At 31.9% G+C, this 23,391-nt stretch overlaps 2 protein-coding genes across 2 annotated transcripts; one reads left to right on the top strand and one right to left on the bottom strand.

Annotated features, from left to right (window-relative positions):
* Positions 1 to 238: 238 nt before the first annotated feature.
* Positions 239 to 3,515, top strand: LOC108915280. Its single transcript, XM_018721264.1, has 2 exons — positions 239 to 551; positions 3,363 to 3,515. The coding sequence occupies exons 1-2, from the start codon at positions 329 to 331 to the stop codon at positions 3,494 to 3,496; spliced, it is 357 nt and encodes a 118-aa protein (XP_018576780.1). The 5' UTR covers positions 239 to 328; the 3' UTR covers positions 3,497 to 3,515.
* A 37-nt stretch (positions 3,516 to 3,552) lies between these two features.
* Positions 3,553 to 17,118, bottom strand: LOC108915279 (protein salvador homolog 1). The gene is made up of 8 exons (XM_018721262.2): positions 16,721 to 17,118; positions 16,146 to 16,347; positions 11,933 to 12,071; positions 10,115 to 10,388; positions 8,210 to 8,390; positions 7,968 to 8,152; positions 3,701 to 3,833; positions 3,553 to 3,647 (listed from the first exon to the last, which is right to left on the bottom strand). The coding sequence occupies exons 1-8, from the start codon at positions 16,809 to 16,811 to the stop codon at positions 3,575 to 3,577; spliced, it is 1,278 nt and encodes a 425-aa protein (XP_018576778.1). The 5' UTR covers positions 16,812 to 17,118; the 3' UTR covers positions 3,553 to 3,574.
* Between the last annotated feature and the right edge of the window lie 6,273 nt (positions 17,119 to 23,391).

Consider the following 23,391-nt stretch of genomic DNA (forward strand, 5'->3'; position numbering starts at 1 on the left):
AATTTCTAGCCATGGAATAATGGCGGGCGGCGCGCGCTCGCGCCACCGTCTCCACGATGTGCGGTTTCCACGTGAGACGCTAGTCCATCGCTGGACCCGTGACCATTTTCATCTCACTTTATATCTAATCACCATATCTCTCTCTCTCGAAGTTCCATCCATTGTATACTATCAATATCAAATCTATGATCTATGGTGAACAGGGATTTCTTAAATTAAACTGGTGAATCATAAGATAACCCCAAATTTTAACCTAAAATTTTATTCTATTTCTATTTTAATAATATTGCAATTTTTAAGTCACAACAGCGAAGAATTCAATTTTAAAATGTCATTATTTAGAATTATGTGGTTACGAAGATTCATAAGAAATAATACTACACCTATTGCAGTTGACAGAGCTGCTTTGTGGAAAAAGAGGCTTTCGGTAGCTTATATGTTAATAACCTGGAATGCTTTTGGTATGGTTTGTTACATGATTTATCAAGGCAAAGGTGACTGGGCTAAATTTTATGGTGTAAAATCAGAAGAAGAGGCAAATATGAGCCCAGGTTTGTAGTTTTTAGGTATATTGTGGACAAGTTAAATACCTGAGAAATCTGGGACACACAAAACTAATTTTAAATCGGTATATTTTGACTTCACCAGAATTTATTGAATAGAGAATCAAGGCAAATAATCCCATTTTTATTTTAAAATTATAGATAACTGTTTAGTCAAAAAGATTTAATTTAAACAAATAACAGCAAAACTGAACTTACTGATTTAGTGTTTTGTGAAGAAAATAAGAAAAATGCTTGTAGATAGCAGTAGGTAGATGGTCGGTCAATAGCCGCACGGTTTAAGGCGTCAGTACTTAAATCGATGTGTCGATCTGCTCGGGTTTCGAATCCTGCGGCCGGTAGACCATAGATTAGCTATGCTTGTACGGAGGATTGGCACCCTCTGTGCAGGGATGGTAGGGTGGAAGAATGTTGGCTTGGGTCAATGTGAAAGATTGACACTGGTTGGCATTTGATCACCCCCCTAATTAATGAGGTTTTCCAGGTTTCCCTCATTCCTGCACTGAATGGTGGTTAGGGCCTACCAACATGTCGTTCCTGGGCGCAAATGCGGCCTGCCTAATAATAATATGCCGCCTCCTCTCCCGCACAAGTCTCCAACTTCTGGGCTAATTCTCGTAGTTAGAATGAGGAGTAGAGGTATTATTATTATAAATAACAATTTTTTTATTAAAAATGCATAACAATTTAAAATGTATTCATACATATAATTTATGTATACTTATGCAAGTAGGTATATCAATAGTTTATCAAGGGAAACAAATGCTTTATGGAGATACAGGGCATATAAATATATATAATTAAAATTGTTACTCAAAACTGATTTCGAATTAAATATTGAAGTTCGTTATATTTTATTTATTTATAGCTGCAGGTTTTTTAAATCTTGCAAATGTGACGTTCCTCTTGTTTTAAATAAGTAATTCGAAAACAGTTAATGATACGACAATTGCTGAAGAGATGTTTTTAGTAATAAATTAGTTGCCCATTTAAAACATTGTCTCAAATTCTGCTAACCTGGCAGTCGCACGCAGACTCCGAGTCTGCAGATGAATCTTTTTGTTATTCTGGTAATTATACAACCCGTAACTCACAGTACCTTTCTGTAACGAGGTAAGCACGATTAGTATACCTAGACAGCTTAGTGTGTAATAGTTTCAGATTTCTAGGTAAAAGCGGACTATCAGTCCACCTGTTCAAATTTTTATTAGAGGTACGTCTAAACCTAATTTAATGGAATGTTGAAGTATTGAGTGATAATGCCTGTCATTTAGGACTTCCTAACATAGTTGTCCTTACACTCAGCATTTTTAAATGTGTGTACGGAACACGTTCTTCCTTTTGGTTTATCTCTGGTACAAGATGCAGTACTGCGAAACTTGTTTACCCATTTTCTAATTGTTATTTGACTCGGAATTGGATCTCATGGATTTAATTGAAAGTAACGATGAAATAGACGCGGAATGGTTACAATAGAATTATTATTCTTAAAATAAATTTCAACCACAAAAGAATGTTGAATATTTGACCAACGCTCCATATTCGCAACTAAAATGAAATTTCTCACAATCGCTTTGACAACTGTCGTAAACTTCCATTTATCACGAAAGCATGACTGATTTGAATTTGTGTCTCGTTATATTATGAAACAAACTAACTTTGAAAATGGATATTTCATTCTGCCTGACCCCTAATACTAATAATATGAGCATAAAAACATATTGTGTCATTTTGGATAATAAATTCAGTCAGTTTCAAATAACTTTTTTTATTTTTTCAAAATATTGAATGCCTTATATGTATGTCCATAAGGAAACATTTGCAGATTCATGTTTATACAGGGTGTCCCGAAATTCATGCAACAAAATTTGGTCACAGATTCTTAAGACAAATTTAAGGGACCCGCATATTTTATTTTTGCCAAGTGGCCCCCTCTTTCAGAGTTACAGCCCCCTGAAGTCCGCCCCTAAGAATTTTTTTTTTTTTATATATCTCAGGACCCTGTTGTACGAGAATCACTAAATTTGGTACACAGGGGTTTTATGACATGTGGAATCTGATGGTGCTACGTTTTTTGGCAAGGAACCCCCTTAAGACAATTTTTCGTGGCCCCCCGTCATTGAAGCCAAAAAAATTTGGTCGCATATTTAAATTTCTTAAAAATTATCAGTCCACTAGAAAGCCATTAAATTTAGAAACTTTTGTCTATACTTTTTTTGTAAAACGTAATGTTTTGGAGAAAAATGTCAAAATGTGATCGAATGCATATCGTGTTTTGCCATTTTCCTCAAAAACATTGCGTTTTACGAAACAAATATCAAGACACAAAAAGTTTCTAAAATTCAATGATTTTCTAGCTAACTAATAATTTTAAAAAAATCAAATTTGCGACCAAATTTTTCTAGTTCCAAAGACAAAGGCGCCCACAAAAAAGTGTCTTAAAGGCGTTTCTCGCTAAAAAGCGTAGTACTGTGAGATTCCACATGTCATAAAACCCCTGTGTACTAAATTTAGTGATTCTCGTACAACATGGTTTTGAGATATAAAAAAGACTTCTTAGGGGCAGATGATTTCAGGTGGCTGTAACTCCGAAAGATGGGGCCAGTTGGCAAAAAGAAAAAATACGGGTTCGCTAAATTTGTCTTAAGAATCCATGACCAAATTTTGTTGCATGAATTTCGGGACACCGTGTATAAACATTTCATGAGGAATACATCCTTAAGATGACGTGGTACAGTTTTATATCCCAATATTTTGAAATAAAACGTTTATAAAAATAAAGCTCTGTATTTTTTGCAGGTAAACAATGGGCTAAAACATTAGGCATAAAAAATGCAACTATTTATAGAGTATCTGGTTTCGAAGTATCACGTGAAGAAGTTGATACAGAAAATGAGAAGAAACAAACCGATAATATCAGTACATTAAAATAAATTAAAACAATCACAATTCGATACATAGTCTGATTTAAAATTAAAAATATTTAAAATAATTTACAAAGGAACGTTGTATTACTGTCCAGTCACAGCCCTAGGGTTATTTCGATTTACTCTAAACTTTTCCATTTCTACCATTAATGCAGATCTGTGAATAAAATATGTCAAAAATAAGTAATATTTTTCATAAGAATAGCTCACCTGTAAGATTCATATCGCATAACAATATTTTGTAATTCTTGTTTATATAATCTAGTAAGCATGGCATTATAGCACTCAAGTTCAGAAAGTCGAAACATATCCCAACGTAGTTTATGATCCAATTCTGTACTTGCTAAAAAGGAAAGTATGGGTGATTTGCAGGCTTCCATGACAGTAGTTAATGGTTGAACAATTTACAGGCTAGTTGCTACTTCGTCAGCTTACATTTGATGTTTTGAGAGACATATTGATCAAGTTGTATTTCTGGTTTCAAGTGTTTTCGAAATTCGCCCCACTTTCCAATTCCAGTCGGAAAGCTGAAAAAAACCGCTTAAACCGACATCTATAGTACCCAGAGTCAAGGACAATGGCCTGGAGCTCCCATATGATAATGCCCAAAGTGTGGCCGTCCAGTCTGCTCCGAGCAGCACAGACTGCTCCATATATCGCTGTTATCGCCCCAGACTGATGCTGAAAGTCTGGACTACGCTTTATGACTGAACATTAAAACTGGAGATTCGTAATCTATTAAGCTGGGATGGAACCCTGCCCAGTGCTTGCAGCGCAATCTAACCAGGGATGAGTGCCTGGCTAATGCTTGCAGCACGATCAAAATTTTTACAACACCATATGCAAATGTCTATAAGCAATATCATCAAATATATTGTAATATACTCTGAGGTTAATACTAAAGTAAAACTATGGGATTCCATATTGAGTTATATTTTCTCAGAGGAAAAATAGCCATACAAGCCTAGGTTAGTCCCACCTATGGCCTCAAAGATCCTCAACAGGTGCACAGCTCTAAAGTTGAAAAAAACAACAGCTATAAAGCTGCCAAACACGAGGCAATGGAAAAAGCTCCTAAAGCTTACAGACGCTCTATAGAGGCCTCAAATAACTATTAGAAACCAAAGTGCTCCTTAAAATTGGTGGAAAAAACTAAACAGGATCAGTCAAAACCCTCAGAAAACCAAAATTTCTTGGAAACCAAAAAAGCTAGTGAAGTGCCAAAGTGCATCTCCCCCTCCGTTTAATTTCATGATAATCCAAACAATCGTATCGAATGGAAAAGGCCAATATTGCTGTACCACGACCTGGCGCTCAACGTGGGGCTCGAACTATGATGAGCCTATATTCTCATATGTCCCATGTCATGGTGTGTTACAAGTCATTCCTATGATTATCCAATTGGACGAATCAATCTTGCTGTACCACAACAAAATCAGATTATTTTAAATGAGTTGGTTCAAAATTTCAGGTAGTTCCAAACGCCTCTCTTAGTTGAAATAATTTTGATTTTTTAGATTTCATGTTTATATATTACTTAGGTCTATTAAAATGTCACCTTAACAACGTAAAGAAATCAGCAGTTGCAGAGTATAGGGCAGATACCAGACATCTATAGGGCCTGTTAATACAAAAATTAGAGGTAGAAGATTTTGGTTAAGACTCTACAGAAGCGATAGAAATCTACAAAATTGAAATAATTTCAACCAAGGACTTAGAATTACCTGGTACTTACAAAGGACTCATTTATAAAAATTAAGAAGCCAATGACTTCAAACAATGAACTGAAACGTCATGGACCAGTGCACACAGCAAATATTAATATTGGTGAGAAAACTAACAAAATCTCAAGTTTCAGATGTTCTTGTGATGAAGAAAGTGATATGTCTCTCAAAATGTCTGAAGACATGGCAATCAGCCTGAAAATTGCTCAACTACGATATAATACATTCTGTCAAAAAAGTATCTGGAATTTGTCAAAAAAACAATATATCAATTGATCATCAAAATTTATTTGCTTCAAAATAGGCTCCATTTAAAGCAATACACTTTTTCCAACGACCAAGCCAGTCGTCAAGGTACTTTTTAGACACATGTTCCGGTATGGACTTTAACTCCTTTTCTATGGCTTTTATCGACTTGAAACGTATTCCACGAAGTGGTAATTTGAGTTTGGGAAAGTCAACAGGGGACATATCTGGCGAAAATGGTGGCTGTTTGATGACATTCATTGAGTTTTTGGTCAATCATTCACAATTATCACTTTGTGTGATGGTGCATTATCATGGTGCAAAATCCAAGAATTGTTCTTCCATAAACCTGGTCTTTTGCGGCGGCAAATACTCTCTCTCCAAGGACATTTAAATAAAGGGGACTTATTTATTTACATTTCTAGATGAAGCCTGGTCTATTCACAGTCTAATTGTATCATTGTTGTCAGCTGTATAATTATACTGGAAATGTACTTAATATTTTTATCGCAATTTTCATCACAATTGTGATTATAGGATAGTATTATTAAGTTATGCATACAATATTGTTAAATTCTGTACATATTAAACTATTTTTCATTTTTCATATTTGCCATGTTTGAAGACTTGGCAACTACGCAATAATTTGTAGCGTGTTCCTCGTTCGTTCTGCCGTGGTTGGCAGAATATGGCGTCTCTTGTTAGAAAATAGTTGTGATTTTAGTAAGTGAAACGTGATTAGTGTTTATACATGTATTTTGGATAAACTTTTAAGGTGTGAATATGGTTAGACAGTGCAGAATTTGTAAGAAATTGGATTATAAACATCCACATCAGCTATCCTTCCACAGGTACGCGTGCTTGAAGGTGACTTTGGAATGTATATGCAACTGTGGCCATTGTCGTGCGTGTGGGTAACTTTTATTTGAATAACGGTAAAATTTTATAAAACTGACTTGGTATTTTTTTAAAATTTTTGCTGAAATAGTAAGAAAACAATAATATGAACCATGTTTGGCCATTAAAATCAAAGGAAAATGCTGCACCACAAATAAGTTACAGACATTATTTATATTTAATATATTTATAGGTATTTCAATCTCAATATTTCAAAAACCTTTTCAAAAATATATTTACAATTTTACTAAATGCACGAGCATAAAAACTGAATAAATACAACAGCAAAAATATAGTGGTTATTCACTTATACATAAAAATACCGAAGATGCAATCAACTAAAAGTTGCATTCATTCAATCATTTGATGTTCTCCTTTGGGAATACATTTTTATGTCTCACTGAAAATTTGCCTCAGTATTCTAAAAGTGAAATGTGAACGTTTTTAGGATGCTTGGGGATAGTGCAACAAGAAAGAAATGGTTACAGTTATTGGGATTCCAAGAAGTTATAAAAACATTATATATATTTACTATAAAAATACTGAGTAGCTGTTGAAATATATTGACTTAGGACTATAAAATATTTTATTTTGACCCATCCAAAATGTACGACATTGGAGATGTAATCGCGCGCATCAGTTGGATGAAAATAAAGCCCTCTGCTTTCCCCTTGTCTAGCTTCACCCAACATATGAGATAGACTGTGACATGCATAGTCCCCTTTATTTAAATGTTCTTGTCTCTCTCAAACACCTCATAACGCCCACATAATATGCTTTGTTAACTGTTTCTCCATCCGGAAGGAATTCTGTGTGGACAACACTATGATAGTCAAGACTTTGATTTTTGATCGATTCTGACATGGCTTTTTTGGGTTTGGCTCATTCGAAAAGTGGTAAAAGCTTGTTTGCTCGTTTGCATGTCAAACTTGTAAACCCATATCTCGTCATCCATTATGATACTTTGCGTGAATGTAGTCCAAATCAGCTTGTCCAAGCATATCTTCAGCAACATGTTTGTGATGCTCTTTTGGAACTAGCCATGCTGCAACCCATTTCATACATCAACTAAAATGGTGCCAACTGATTTGTGAGATATGTTTAAATCATATGCCAGCTCTCTTAAAATATAATGACGGTTTGCAAGCACCATTTTCTTAACTTTATCGATGTTTTCTTCAGTTGAAGATGTTGAAGGATGTCCAGAATGTAGCAAATCATCAACCACTTCTCGACCATTTTTGAATGTTTTGTACCATTCGTATTCTTGAGTTTTTGATAAAACTGAATTACTGTACGTCTTTCCCAACATTTTCAATGATTCAACACGAGAAATTTCATTGGTAGCACACAGTATTCTTTGTTCAATAATATAAAAATAGTGAAAACCACAGAACACACTTTAGGTGGACTAACAAACTACTTGATGGATCAAGCTCAAATTTCACATCAGATAGAGTACAGTGCTACCAACATTCCGTCAAAAAATAAATTATGGGAATTTTTAAATGACAAATTCCAGATACTTTTTTAGCAGAATGTATATAAAAGAATTTAGAAGATAAAAAATAAATGAAATATTAAAAATACATTCACATAAATTTACTTACTTTTAAAATACACATTAAGCCAATGCGGTATTTCCTCTAATAAATATGGGTTGGCAGGAACTAATACACTGTGAGGTTGATAATGGGTAGGTCTTGGCAGAACATACCGCGTATAAGACTCTGGAGGATAACTGAAACATGGCACTAAACAGGGATGCTCATATTGGGCTCGACGAGTTATATGACTGCAATTTAAATAAAATATGTATTTCATATTGATTTATAAATTAGTATTTACTCACTTTACATAGTATACTCCATAAATAGGAGACTGTATACACTGCCATCCTGTGGGCAGACCTTCTCTTTCTAATGGGTGAGACCAATGTGTTGTTTTAGTATTATGATCTATATAGTACTTTCTTCCTCTAAGGGTATAGTCAACAGACCATCCCGGAGGTAATGGCAGCTCTTCTGATTGCTCTAAAAGTCAAACGGCCCAAATAATATAAACTTAACAAAAATAAAAAGTAATTAAATATAAAAAAAAATAGTTAAATTTTAGTATTTGACAAAATGTACGAAAAACTTATTTTCAAAGTCATATCATGTAATTGGATGGCTCTTTATTATAAATTAATTATAAATTAACGAAAAAAAACTTGATATAAACATGTGTTCCGAAAATTCTTAATTTTCGAGACAGAATATTTAAAATCATAATGCAATTCATTTTAAAATACATACAAACAGTTGAACAAAACTTCATAAATAATTTTTTTTTAATAACTTGATTTGACAATAATTACCTAAAAAAATGTGCATCCTAACATACAATTATCAACTCGTATAATAAAAAAATGGAAATTCTCAGTGCAGACTGAATGTGAGAGTGCAAGTAAGTCGAAGAGACAGTTTAATTGCAAAAGCTGTTGAATGTGAGCACAATTAGACCAAATAAAATGACGAAAGCAGTGATGTCAACTGTTTGTTTTTTATTATTTTACTGTAAATTTTCTTTGTCATTATTTGAGGGAACATTCATGAAAAGGTTTGCAAGGATAAATATTACTCTGAAAAAGAATTTTTCACTCAGGATTTATAAATACAGTAGAGTTCCGTTATTACAACATTCAAGGGACAATGGAATCATGTACTAAACGGGTGATAATGATAGTGATATTGACATAATTATATACCACTTATCTGTTTTTAGTCCTCATACAGAACCTTCATAAATATTTATAAGCCACGTGACCACCGAGCTTAGGTAACCAACATTGTAGGGCTGGTACTATTAATGAAAAATCCTTAAATCCTGGAGTCACCAATATTAATGATTCGTTTACAATGAACAATGACAAATGAGATAATGTGATCGCTAATTGGTTGAATAAAATTACACCAATTACAGCCAATGAAAGAGAACGTTGTGTTTTAATGTAATCTTGATCTTACAGTTATAATTTTATCAAAATTTAATTGCCAACATGAAGGAAAAAAATTACTGTTCCAAATAAAATTACTGATCACATGGCTTGTAATTATTTATGAAGTTTCTGTATGTTTGACGAAGACTTGGTAGCTAGAATCTAACTTCTTTTTCTTTTTAACACGGTGAGTTTTATGGCAAACTGTTTCGGTGATATCATTATTAGTATCAGATATACATAATTATCAAGTATCACTGTAACCTTATTTAAAAAAAAATACAAGTTTGATTTGTATCATTGAAACATAATATTAAATTATAAAGTATTTCCTTGATATTGAAAGAATATTTTAGCATTTTCAGCTAAGCAGAAACATAAGTTTCTTTTTGTTTCTTCCGTTGAATTATAATATCTGATTCTTTATTAAATTGTTTAAGCATGATGGTGTGCCAGTCTTGAGAGGCTGGGTTTTGGGGATTCATATTTTTGTTATACAAAAACGATACAAAATTATAATATCTGATCCTTTATTAAATTGTTTAAGCATGATTGTGTGCCAGTCGTGAGAGGCTAGGTTTTGGGTATTCATATTTTTGTTATACACAAACGATACAAAATTAGGTCACTGAAAGTCATAAAGCATTATTATAAGCCAACAGAAATTCATATATTATCATGTGAAACCAAAATTATGGTTGGAAGTTATCAATATGCAGCCTCTCATTAAAAGAACGTCTTAACTAAACTCAACTGTATTTTTAACAAAAATATTACCTTGAGTATTTTCAGATCTTCTAAGACTATGTCTTAAATGATGCGCTAAAGACTCTCCATATGACATACCCTGAGATTGGCTTCTGTATCTCTCCAAATTGGTATTGCTGTATATAGGGGTAGTATCTTGGTTTGAAAGTGGTACAACTGAATTTTTGCTAGTATTTTGATATATTGGCGAATGAGTACGGTTGTAATTCGTATCCTTATAGGCACCATTATTGTCTTGTGTTAGCGGATATATCTGGTCTATATCTACGTAATTTGCATTACTCTAAAATTATTTAATGATATGTTATATTTTACAAAGCCAAGAAAGTCGGACTGAAGTAAATACAAAGCCTTCCTAAATAATTACACGACTGGTACTGTCAACTAGAAATCCCTAAATCTTAGCATCATCAATATTAATGATTCGTTTACAATGAACAATGACAAACCATTGCGTCTCCGCTCGAAATAATGTGAATGCTGATTCGTTGAAAATCTTGTGAAAAATTACACCAAGCTGGTGAAACAGTGTTTTAATGTAATCTTGATTTTACTGTTTTAATAATTTTTAATTTTTCCGAAATTTAATTGCCAACATAGTGGAAATAAAATTATTGCGGCAAACAAAATTACTAGTTACGTGGCTTTTAATCATTTATGAAGGCTCTGTGCACACACATACAATGTGACTAAAAGAAAACACCCTTGTAAAAAATTTATTTATTGTACAATTTAATATGGATTCTTTTTTTAAAGACAAAGATTACAAACTCTATTACGTTACATGATACTTGAATTAATTTTCAGTTATCACAAGCCTACTAAATATTTTTCACTTTCAAATTTGACAAAAATAGGTTAGTGTTAAATAAATATGACTACTTCACTGGATTTTTCACTTCCCCAATTGGGTTAGTACCAAATTTTGTAAATTTTGTGATCATTTGTTCTTCCTTTTTATTCCCAAATTCAAATTTTATTCTATTACATCACTTTTTGAATATTTTTCATAACAATTCTTAAATGTTGGGGTGTAATTCTCTAAGTTGCAATTATTCTTTACCTTAATTCTTTGGTTGGAAGTTTAATATTTAAAAAGAGCAAATTAATGAACATAATATATTTGTTGATTTAATTTATTTATGATTTCATGAATTGCTTACCTTGTTTAAGAACAGAAATATTATTAATATTATAATTAATAATCAGTATTTTTTCAAGAAATTTGGTACAAACTCAATTGAGGGAATGTAGAATCTAGTGGCAGTCACATTTTAAACAAAAACATCGCTAACCAATATTTGTCAAATTCAATAACAAAAAGTAGACTGATAAGTGAAAATAAATTCAAATATCATGTGACGTATTAGAGTTTTTTAAACTCCATCTTCAAAAAACCTGAATTAAATTGAACAGTAAATACCTTTTTTGCAAGGGTGTTTAAATTTGAAATGGGCCACATTGTATTTACACGTGTGTGGTTACACTGTCTGCACCCTGTCCTTAATTTCTGACATGTATACTTTGTTTTAATCGATTTAGTGAGTATGAATAGCACATTTGTGACAAACAATATCAAAGAAAGATTTACTGAGTATCAAGTATGGTCATTACAGACTAACAATGTAAGGAATATCAAAATGGTCAACAAATTGAATTGATTTTACTATGCCTAAACTATAGCAATGAAGTGACAAATGTACATGTCATGCCAATTAGTATCTACGCAACTGCAGTAGTTTATTTAAAAATTTTGTATGAATTTGCATTCAGTGCAACCACTGCCTAATACATTTACATATTATTCTTCTTAGTTCAGAAACTTACTGCTGAATTATCAGTAAATGAAGCTCCAAAGTGTTGGTTCATGTATATGGGTTGAGGTGAATTAACGTTTTGATTTACAAAGTTTGTTGCTAAGGCGGCGCTACTATCACTTGAATTGCCAACGGAGAGGTTGGCAAATCTTAAAAAATAAAAATTATTATTATCTATAGTCATTCAACAAATACAAATTAGATCAATGATATAAATAAAATACAAATGGCAATGAAATGGAAATAAATAAATATAAAATGTAGGTCTAAATAAAGGGATAGAAGAAATTTATACATTATTTTTGACATGGAATGTTGATTAGTATAGTTTTAAGTTATTCATTCGTTATACCATTAGACTGAGAGATGAGGGCTGAGAGATGTGGCAAATATGTGCTGCAAATCGAACAAAATTTTTGCACAAGTCAGTACTCCAGGAAAATAATGATAACATAAATATAATCCTTGATTATTTTTATCGTCATTATTACCATCATTGCATAACTTCATGACATATTGTGTAAATAAATAATTATAAATCATCAAATGATCATAAATAAGCAACTAATCATATCAAATTTTACATTATAAATATATCTAATGAAATTATTAGTACTGAGCATAAAAAGCACTAAAAATTATATGTGAAATTTAAGAGATTTTTTGAGCAGAAAAATAACAAGGAAATTAATATAATTTCCCTTTGGAAAAACTGAATAGATAATTTCTTTAAAATAATATTGAAATATTCATAATTTGAGGAATATTTTGTAAAATTTTTAAAAATTTAAGCTATGATTAATTTTCATACACAAGTATGTTATAAAATATAACTTTTTGTTCTTCGTTACTATTGTTTTGTACTTCGTTACTATTGTTCTAGACTAATTAGTAGTTTCGCTTTTAGTTCTTCAAGGATTAAATTTACTTATAATCCCTCTAATAAATACGCAAAGGCCCATCGAAACAGTGTAACAATGACACGCATGAGATGCAGTACATGCAGTGAACGTGCATCAAGCAAAAACAAACACTCCATGCAGTGAATCAAATATTTGTAGCTATTACACTGTTTTGGAGGATGCTTGCATGTTTATTAGAAATTTAAGACAAATTTAATCCTTGATATTTGTGTTTGTGCGTGAGTGAATAAAAAGTAGATCTAAAATAAAACTGAACCATAATTTAAAACACTTTAATCGCCATGTGACCCGACATCTGAGTTTCCACAAAATTATACCACCAGGCCCTGTGACCGATATATGGGCTTCACGACTTGCTTTCGTTCTTGGCTCTGTGAATCGCCGTTAAGTTCTTGCTTTACATTGCTTCATATGGGATATTAATGGGAAATATGGGGCCTGGCCGTCCCAAACAGCCTTTGACCCTTAGATTTTTTCGTTTTTGATTCAACAGATATGCATAAAATATTCGAAAAAAAAAGTTTTTGTTTTTTCATTAGTATCTAATGTAATATCAGAAATCCACTAAAGCTAATTTAGGAACTGAAACATGGTATCACTTGAACGTCTAAACATAAACAACAAAAAATAAGTACAAAAATTATTTGTGACCCTTATGAACGTCGAAAAAACAAGACAAAAAGTAAAATTTGTTGCAAGCTACGCAAGAGAACCTCGACTTCTTTGCCTTTAGCTGGGCTTGTTTTCGACCTTCATTGCTGCAGATTTCGTACCAAATAACACATCTATGGCGGTTTCTGGAGTCGGTTTCCTTTAATGCATGTTGTTCAGTGTAGTTTTCGTTTCCTTCTTCCACATAATTCAGTTTCAATAAACTCTTAACAATTTCTTCTCTGAACTCTATTATAAATATGTGTCCTTTTGTTACAGTCTTGTGACTTGATTCCATTTCTCAAGGGCATGGAATATAACTTCAATTGATTGGATGAACGATTTACTGTCATTGTAATTGCATATAAGTATCGGTTTGTCAATTTCTTCGCAATGTCGTTGAACTTTGGTTATGTCGGCTATATGGCAAGTACTAAGAGTAAGCACCTCCCGCTTGTCTTGCTATTTTATGACAACCACCCCGTTATTTTCTCTAGCAACAATCTCTCCCTTTTTCAGCTTTTTCGTGGTCACTTCAACGGGATTGAGTTTTCTGTTTTTTTTAAGGGTGCCGACTAGGTGGGTTTCTTGTTTTAGGAGCTCCTGTGCAAGACCAATGCTAGTATAGAAATTGTCCATAAAAAGAATCCTGTCTTGGTGAAAAAATGGTTCCATAAGTTCAAGGACAATTTTTGTTGATGCACTAATATTTGGATCCATGTCAATTCCAGTGTAAACTTTTAGGTATCCTCCTTTGCAACAGATCTTGTACAGCTTTATTCCAAACTTGAAGCATTTATTTTTTATATACTGTTAAAACAGTAGACGACCTCTAAATGGAATTAAACTCTCGTCTATGCAAATTTCTCGCTCCGGAACATAAACTTCTTTGTATTTGTCAGTAAGTAGTCTCAGCAAAGGATTTAATTTTTCTAAACGGTCACCAGGAATAGCGTCTTCATTATTGCATAAATGTAGCAAACACAGCAGCAATTCAAATGGTTCGTGGACATCTTTCGGAAGAATTTATTTGAATACAGTGGGCTTCTTCTCTAATCTGTAATCTTAGGGTATTTTGCTAAGCTCATCTACAAACAAATTGCAAAGAATGAGGTAATTTCCTCCGCATCAGTGTCTTTCCATCTATGCAGTATAGAATGTTGCTGAATTCCTTTACTGATCCTTTTTTGAGCATAACGATTTGTTTCGGTTACTATAAGATTTACTAAATTTTCATTGAAGAATATTGTAAACAAATTGACAGGTGTCTTAGCCAGATAGGATTCCCTAATCTCGTCAGAGGGGCCTACTGGACCTACTAGGAAATCAAATTTCCTTAGAGATGTTCCGGAAACAGTAGACCAAGTCGCATCTTCAGTTGCTTCATCAGGATCATCATCGTCCAATTTGTCATTATCCATCGTGCAATATTTCATAATAACTGCCTCTATAGCATCTTCTACAGACGAGTTTATATTCTGTGGTTGAGAAATTTCCTTGGACATTGAAGGAATGGCACCATCATGATCTTGACTTGCTCTTGGCTTAGATGTCAATGCAATACTTTCTGGTCTAAAAAATAACTTATATAATACTACGTAAAAAAAAGTAAAGAAGAAATAATTTGTGCATACAATACAGTAAAAAATATATCATAAAATTTGGGAGAAAAAAAAGAAAAATTTTACCTTTTGAATCTTTTATGCGGCCTAAAATCTTCGTCTGAAGAATATTGGTTAATAGATTCAGGATTGTATTCATCTGATGAAGACCCACCTTGAAAAGGTTCTTCTTCCGAATCAGACAAAAGTTCGTCCCAAATTTTTTGTAATTCTGCTTGATTTCATTCGTAATCACCACTCATTTTCACTTTCAATAGAACGTCTTCTCAGTATCAAATAAGAAAACGTAATAAGCAAGTGCCGGCGGCGACACGCGTATGCTGTTCGAGCGTACAAACAAGTCAAAACAGGCAATGCAAGCCCGTATGATGTGTGAACCGTGTTTGAGTCACAGGGCCTCACAGATATACAGGCTCCAAGAACTAAACGTTGGTTCACATTTTAAAATTGTTTTATTTACGAAAAAAATATCTCACAATGTAAATTATTAAATTATTACATAATATTTTAAAGTTAGGTATCAATAAAAATATCTCTAAAGAGAGTTTTGGCTTGGGTGGAAAAATTTTACTATTTGACGTGGGCGATTAATGTGTTAAGATGTAATATTTACAAAACAAAAATTTTCTAAAATAAGAAATAATTATTTTTTTTTTATAGAATTTACCTATTTTCTCATCTCATTATCTGCTTTTGCACCTCATGTACATTCATTCTTTCTCACAATTCTTGGTGGATGTTCTGCCTAATGTATCCTAATTATCAAATCATTTAAAGGTAAAACTATAGACAAACTTATTTATCGGACAAATTTGGAAAAGATTTTGAGATTATAATATGTATATCTATTACATTACAAATTAACATTATATCAATACTGTCAAACAAAAATGGTTTACATCCGTTTTACACATATGATTAACTTTTATCCACATATTCACATTCTTCATAATTTTATTAACACTTAGTAGCTAGACAAAATATTTTTTATGCATATTATCAAGCAGTTATTCAATTTTAATAATACCTGGTAGCCAAATCAGGCACTGAAGCACTTGGAGTATACTTTCCTTCATGGGCGCCAAGGCCAACATCACTAATTGTTGTTTTCTGGTTGCCAAATTTCTGCACAGTGACTTGCGAAGCACTGCTAACAGTATTAGGAGGAAATGAAGATCTAGTTTGATTAGAATTTCGTCTCTTTGGTTCGGTAGTCCAAACATTAATAACTGTAAATTAACAAACAAGTTAGTAAAGAAATAAATGTAGATTACAATTCTGCGACAAAGTATTTAACTTACTTAAGTACTTCCAACTTGTTAAATAATCATAAATTAAATAGTTTAATAGTGTTAATGTATATTAAAAACTGAATAACGATTTTCATCTTTGTTAAGCATGAAGAATTAAATTGATTACAATTTTATATAAAGTATACACATATAAAAATGTTAAACAGAATAGCTCACTAATAATAAACGTCTATAATATTACAACAAATATATATTTGAGTCCCTAATTCAAAGGAAAATATTTTTTTCTATGAAGTTTGTAAATAATGACTATCTTATAGATGTATATAGCAGCAATGAAATTACTTACTAGGCATCTCTGGTGGAGTATCTTTCTTAACATATTTGCCAACAACCCCCTCTTTAATCGTGCGTAAGTCCTTATTTTTTCTTGACAACATTTTAATAAAATCCACAAAATTTTAGTCGACAAATATGCATAGTCAATGATTTGGTATATCAACATAAAAAGTGGTGAATATATATAAAAATCCAAGATAAATTTGTAATATGTAGGTTTTTTTACTTAATCACTTAAAAATTATTAGGCAAAACAAACTCTTAATATCGCAGATTTCTTAGAAGACCAAGCTAAAGGCACTATATACATTTGCATTGTTAACTTTTAATTTACAATCAATATTTTCTCCAAAATTTCTTTTTCAGCACAAAGTTTCATTGTTTACAAATTTTTGGTAATTATGACATTTCACGTTCACGCTCATTTAAGGCATGCGTATTAAATAAAAAGAACTTGTATATTTAGTTGCCTAATTTATATATTTATTATCAGCGGGAATATTTAAAAAAACTACCGTTCAATTTAACACGTAGGAGTTGCCAGATATGAGTTTAAAAGGGGCTTTCGTAATTCAAAATAAACCTCTTACAGTGCAAATTTGCTTCCTTAAAAGCTGCAAGCATCTGAATTAAATATTTTTTTCAAATTTTTTACAGTAACGATTTTATTAGGTACCTACTGTTTACTTATGTAAGTTATTTTTGTTTAAAATGTCGTTTTAAGTAACTGTAATTGTGTTGCTAACCAAGTTCTAAATTTGTATTATGTTGACGTTGAACTGAATTGAGTAATTTACTCAAGTTGTTCGAAAAAAATATTCTATTTCAGTTAAGTAATTGTTTATAGTTCTTATTCACAAATATGTAAATATAAATATATAAGCAATATATATATAGATAATTTTTAAATTATACTATCATTAATAATACTACCATAATTTAGAAAAAAACTACGGTATTGCATTGCACCAGAAACTCAATAACTCAACTTAATACATGAATAGACTCCAGAATTTAGTTGTAACAAAAACTTTGAGGTAATAATCCTGTTGAGGTTACGGACAGAGAATGCACTCGGAGGAACTATTCAGTACACAGATGGGTCGAAGACTGATCAGTGTTATGGGGCTTGCATCTTGGGTGAAATGAAATACTCTCATTTCAGCATTTCACTTTCCAAATGGAGATGTATGCAATAGGTACTGCTCTGTTTAACAAAATAATAGGACCAATACAGAAACAAACAAATCAATATTTTACAGTCAGACTCCCCTGAAGGCAGAAGAAAATGCTTGGAAGAACTGAAAGCTCTGGTGGATCATATGTTAATTCTGTTGTGGGTGCTAGAACATTTAGGAGTTGAGGGTAATGAAAAAGCTAAGAAGTTAACTACAGGGGTTTTGTCAATTCCATATATTGATTTGGAACACATAAAACTACAGTAGGGGCCAAATAAGGGAATGGGTTGATAATCAATATACAGGATATTAGGATATTTTTCCCTAAATGTATGTGTCGGTTCTCCAAAGTCCCAAAGCACTGCAGAAATTTATGGGCTATTGCGTTTCTCAATTACAGCGTCTTGTTAAAGTTCTAAGATTTCTCCAAGTCCAATTTCACTGATACAGCATTTCATTTGATCTCTTTCCTAAGGAAATATCCAAGGTGTTCTTTATAAGCCCTCTTGCAAATTTATCTGCTTTCCCATTTTTTTCAATGCCTTTATGCCCTGGCATCAAACAGCCTGACAATGTAGTGCTTATCAGTTCAGTTAGTAATTGCAAATAATTCCAACAAGTTCACATTGAATCTAAGGCCTTTATTGCAGCTTATCAGAAAATACGTATATAAGTTTACATGGGTTTACTCCATCAGTTTTCCATCATACATTTATATTTATAATTTATCTTGGAATACCGTAAGGACAGTTTTTTGGCCAACTCAATTCTATAACTTCAGCTTGTTTCATTGTATATTGACTGTTTTCTCCTGAATTTCATATCTGAGCGTCAAAACACCGATGGAAATTGAATTTTCCAATCATTCTGACAGATCTCATCTCAAGAATAAGCTTTGACAGTAATGCATCTAAGATCATGAAAAACTATTTATGAGGTGCAATTTTCCATTTATCATTATTCCTAAGATGACATGACTGACATCGCTTCCCTTTCCACCACAATATGAAGTGTGGCTGATATAACAAGACTATTGGATTCGACACTATAACTTCTGTTACACTGATGCAGGTTATTCTCTAAAATTTTTTTAGTATTTCCCTTGCTGCAGTTCGTTTGACTTTATGAGCAGACCATTGCATTATACAGAAATATTTTACTTACGAGATAAACATCTAATCTAGCATCCTCGGTTTAGTCCCTACCTATAGGAACCAACTTGCACATATAATGCTTTGTCTTTCTTGTTATTTTTTTTAAATATGCATTTCAATGAAGTCTTGACCAAGTCTTTTCCCTCTACTGGGGCAACTTACCCAGACACTAAAGATGGTACAATTTTAGAAAGGAAACTGAAGGACTTATGTCATTAGGCAGAAATTAGTTATGTATAGTGACAGGTCCTTACAGGATATTATGGCCTGAGATGACACGTATAATAGAGAATACAGACTTAAAATAAAGCAACAGAAACAACTTATTATATCATGTGCGAGTGTGAAGCATGAACCAAATTTGGATCCAGAAAAATATCACTTCATAATAAAGCTGTGCAAATTAGTTTAAGGGGTACTGGACTGGAATGAGTACGATTGAAAATAAGAGATTCAGTATAGTAATACACATTACTGGGGTACTTCTATAGGCATTCTCACTAAAAAAACTTTTTTACCATTTCCCAACTTAAAAATGTTAAAAGTTTGACCCACAGATTATTCGAAAATCATTCAGTTTCTATTTAGTTTTTATCATATTTATTTAATCATATCAATCCTTGATAAAACCACCTACAAAAGTTTATAAGCACAGGTTAAATAGTACATGTTATAATAGTTATGCTTTATAACAAGGTATCTAAATTTTGAATTGGGCACTTGACAAATGGTGCGGGGCTATTTAGCGTATTTTTGTTAGGTGTGCTAGGGGGGAGTGTGCAGGGAGATAAGTTGGTTGTTTTTCAAATTCCTACGTGTACATATAATAGGGACTAAACTTTAACTAGTAGACCAACGAGAGCACACAAACAAAAGTACAGAAAAATAAATTTCTATAAAATCGAGGCACTGGTGCCCCATTGTCTAGCGTGCCTTCATGTGTGGGATGAAATAGCTCTCCGTTAGATGCGCCACTGCTGACAAATTTTATTACCCACCTGTGATGTGACCTATCTTTACTTATGCCTACTTAAAGTCTAAATAGTTCATTGTATTTGCACCAAATATAGTAAAAGAATTACTGCTATAATCAGACAGAACTTGTAGTAACTGAATCCATGAAGTTTTCAAGAACGTAAAATAATATAATATTTAAAATGTGACACTAAATCAAAGATTAACAAAAAATGTCTATGCAGCTAAAACCTACATTTTTATAGCTTGTTGTTCCAGAAGTGGGCTCATTTATAAAAATGCAATATTTTTGAGACATTGAAGCAAAGATTTTTATTTTGTGGCAGTACGTTTTCTGTAAAAAAAAAAACAAAAAAAAAATGGAAATGCAGATGGAGGGGTTGTGGTAAAAATATTGTTCTTTAGATGGTTTTATTTTTTCACTTCTGTAAAATTTTTGAGAATAATTTTTCCGGGATAAATGTAAAACATAAGATCTTTTCTAATGGAGCATACCGCCTTATTTAAGTAACACCGTTCACTTCATGCTTTAGACAAAGCGGAAATTGTAAATATTATTTCCACACGATACTTTAGACTTACTCTGACTAAGCTTATGACTGGCGCCTCATAGGGTATCTACTGATTTCACATATTAAAGCTTATCGAAGTGTTACATCACCTATAATTTTACTTCAATATATTACCAGCTTCCTTGGATACTATGGTAAGCCGATTAGAAAATGGCATACTATTTACTTTCAACCATTTTTTATGAGAAAATCATATTTTTCCAAATAAAATGGTTAAACGCAGATATTGAGTACGATGATACAGGCTGTTTCAGAAAGACCTCCTGTAAATACAGGGGGTGATAGTACGTCAAAAAATAAGAATTTTTTTGTCTAATGAACTATATGTCTATCTCCTCTTGTTTTTGAGATACTGAACGACAAAATAAAGTTTTTAAAATAGAATTTTTACGGAAATTCCCAAATGGTGCAAAATATTTTTAGGAAATTTGGTATTTCGAGGGTTTTAAGAACGCCAAATATGCTGGTTTAATTATTTTTTATATATTTCATAGAGGGCGCTAGTTATGCAACATTCCGATTACATTATAAGTTCAAATTTTTTTAAGGTTAGGTCCACGTTAGGAAGTTCTAACAAGAGTACATTATTTTTAGAAAATAAAATTATATAAGAAATTGGATTTCAAATGGTAAAAAACCTAACCTTAAAAAACTAGAATTTAAAATGTAATAGGAATGTAGCATAACTAGTGCCCTCTATAAAATATCCAAAAAATTATTAGATCAGCGTATTTAGCATCCTTAAAAGCCCCGGAATACCAATTTAATAAAAATATTTTGCACCGCTTCGAAATTTTCGTAAAAATTCTATTTTAATAATTTTATTTTGTCGCTCTGTGTCTCAAAAACAAGATAGACATATAGTTCATAGGACAAGAAATTCTTATTTTTTTACGTACTATCACTACCTGTATTTAAAGGAGGTCTTTCTGAAACACCCTGTACATATACAAGATGTAACTAAAAATTAAAATTTGGTATGCAGCTAATTTTTAAATATGTAGACATATACGCCAGATTTTTACATGCAGGGGCATAGTTTTGGGAATTTTATCATATTTTTTTTCCTGGAAATATTTCCAACTGGACCCATTATTGTGATAAGATATTAAAGGCAGAAGATGGGAGTATCAGAAAATTCAAGTTTACCTTATAAACTTGTGTTCTGTTCCTAACAGTGTCAAAAATACAGCATGTTGAAGAAAAAATATATTTTCAAATGAAAATAATCTTGATAATCTTTGATTTATTCTTCATGTAATTGTTTTACATCCCTTTATATTATTAATGATACATATTTATATAACTGACCTGCTTATTGTGTCATTATCTTTGGAGTCCGTTAACTCAAAAATTGCAAGTTACATTTATTTTTCATTCAAGTATTCAGAATTCATAAAATTCAAATTATTTTTCTGGCATAAAAGTTATCGGATGAAACGGGTGGTTAGAAATAACTGTAGTGTTTTTAATCATGAATCTTATGATAAAAAATTTAAATAATGGTAGATACAAACATGTGTTTTCTTATTTTTCACAAAACTCTTAATTTTCTTAGAGTTGCAGCATTATAAAATTTAAAAAATGTAACGTTAACCATCAAATTAAAATTTAAGAATTAAGAAAATTGAATTCTGTGAAAAATTTAAAAAATACCAGACTATATATTAGTTAATTACAAAAAAAATATTTCAAACTTCGATAGAAATTTTTTCGTCATAAAAGTTAGTATGAAATTATGTTGGTTATTTAGTTTCCAACTATGTGCACACATTAAAGTTGATGTGAGCTGAATATTTCAAATAATTATATATTTAATCTTAGTTATTGTTCATACTGTTACAAAGAGTTTTGTATTGTTTAACATGTTTTTTAATATTATTCTTCCTTTTTGTTAATACAATATCACTGCCATTACTCTCTTGATTAGAATATCTGAACAATATGTATAGGATAACAAATAAATACCTAGATTTTTATTTGTAAATTGAAAATGAAGAAAGTAGATAATATTTAGTGAAAAACTGTTTATAATACGCTTAGAAAGAGTTGAAAAAAATTTAAAATAAGAAGCCGATGGAAAAAATTAAATAGTTTCAATAATTTTAATACCAGCAAATTTCAGTTAATATGTTTATAAGATGATGCTATATTAAGAGCAACTAAATGAAATGAAATAAATTAAAAATATAAAATAAAAAATTATATTTTTAATATTGAAGCAGACAACAATAAAAGTGGATATGCTTTAAAGGGTAATACTGTATAATTTTCATAATTCTATTTTTTTCTTACTGATTTAAGAGATGCTTCGAATCTTCTAGAATATGGGGAAAGTTTTGTCTGAACAAATGTTTTTTTCTTGGAAATTCCGAGCTCTTTAACAAGCGTGTTGCACCTGCAGGAAGAAGACAGCCTAATAACTTACTTTTTGATTTCTAAGTTTTCTAATGTATAGTACAGAATCCGACTCCCCGCTTAGTCCGACCATCCCATTCCTGGAACATCGTGGCAAAATCAAGGTTGTCGTCTGCTAAGCAAAAGGACATTACGCACTTTTTTTGTCCTGCTTAAGAACAAAACATTTTTTACTGTGTGATTACTCATGTTTTAAACAGTTAAAAGGAAATCAGTCCCGTAGGGGATGGATTAGCGAGGTTCTACTGTACTAACAAATGTCGTTAGAAAGAGTTTGTGTTCAATTAGAAGTATTTTCATACTAAATTACGTTAGTATAGTGCAGCGGTCTTTAAACTTTTACGACTTGCGGAACTCCGCCAACAATTAAATTTTTTTGAGGAA

Source organism: Anoplophora glabripennis, unplaced genomic scaffold (genome assembly GCF_000390285.2).
Source record: "Anoplophora glabripennis isolate ALB-LARVAE unplaced genomic scaffold, Agla_2.0 scaffold959, whole genome shotgun sequence".
Lineage (NCBI taxonomy): Eukaryota > Metazoa > Arthropoda > Insecta > Coleoptera > Cerambycidae > Anoplophora > Anoplophora glabripennis.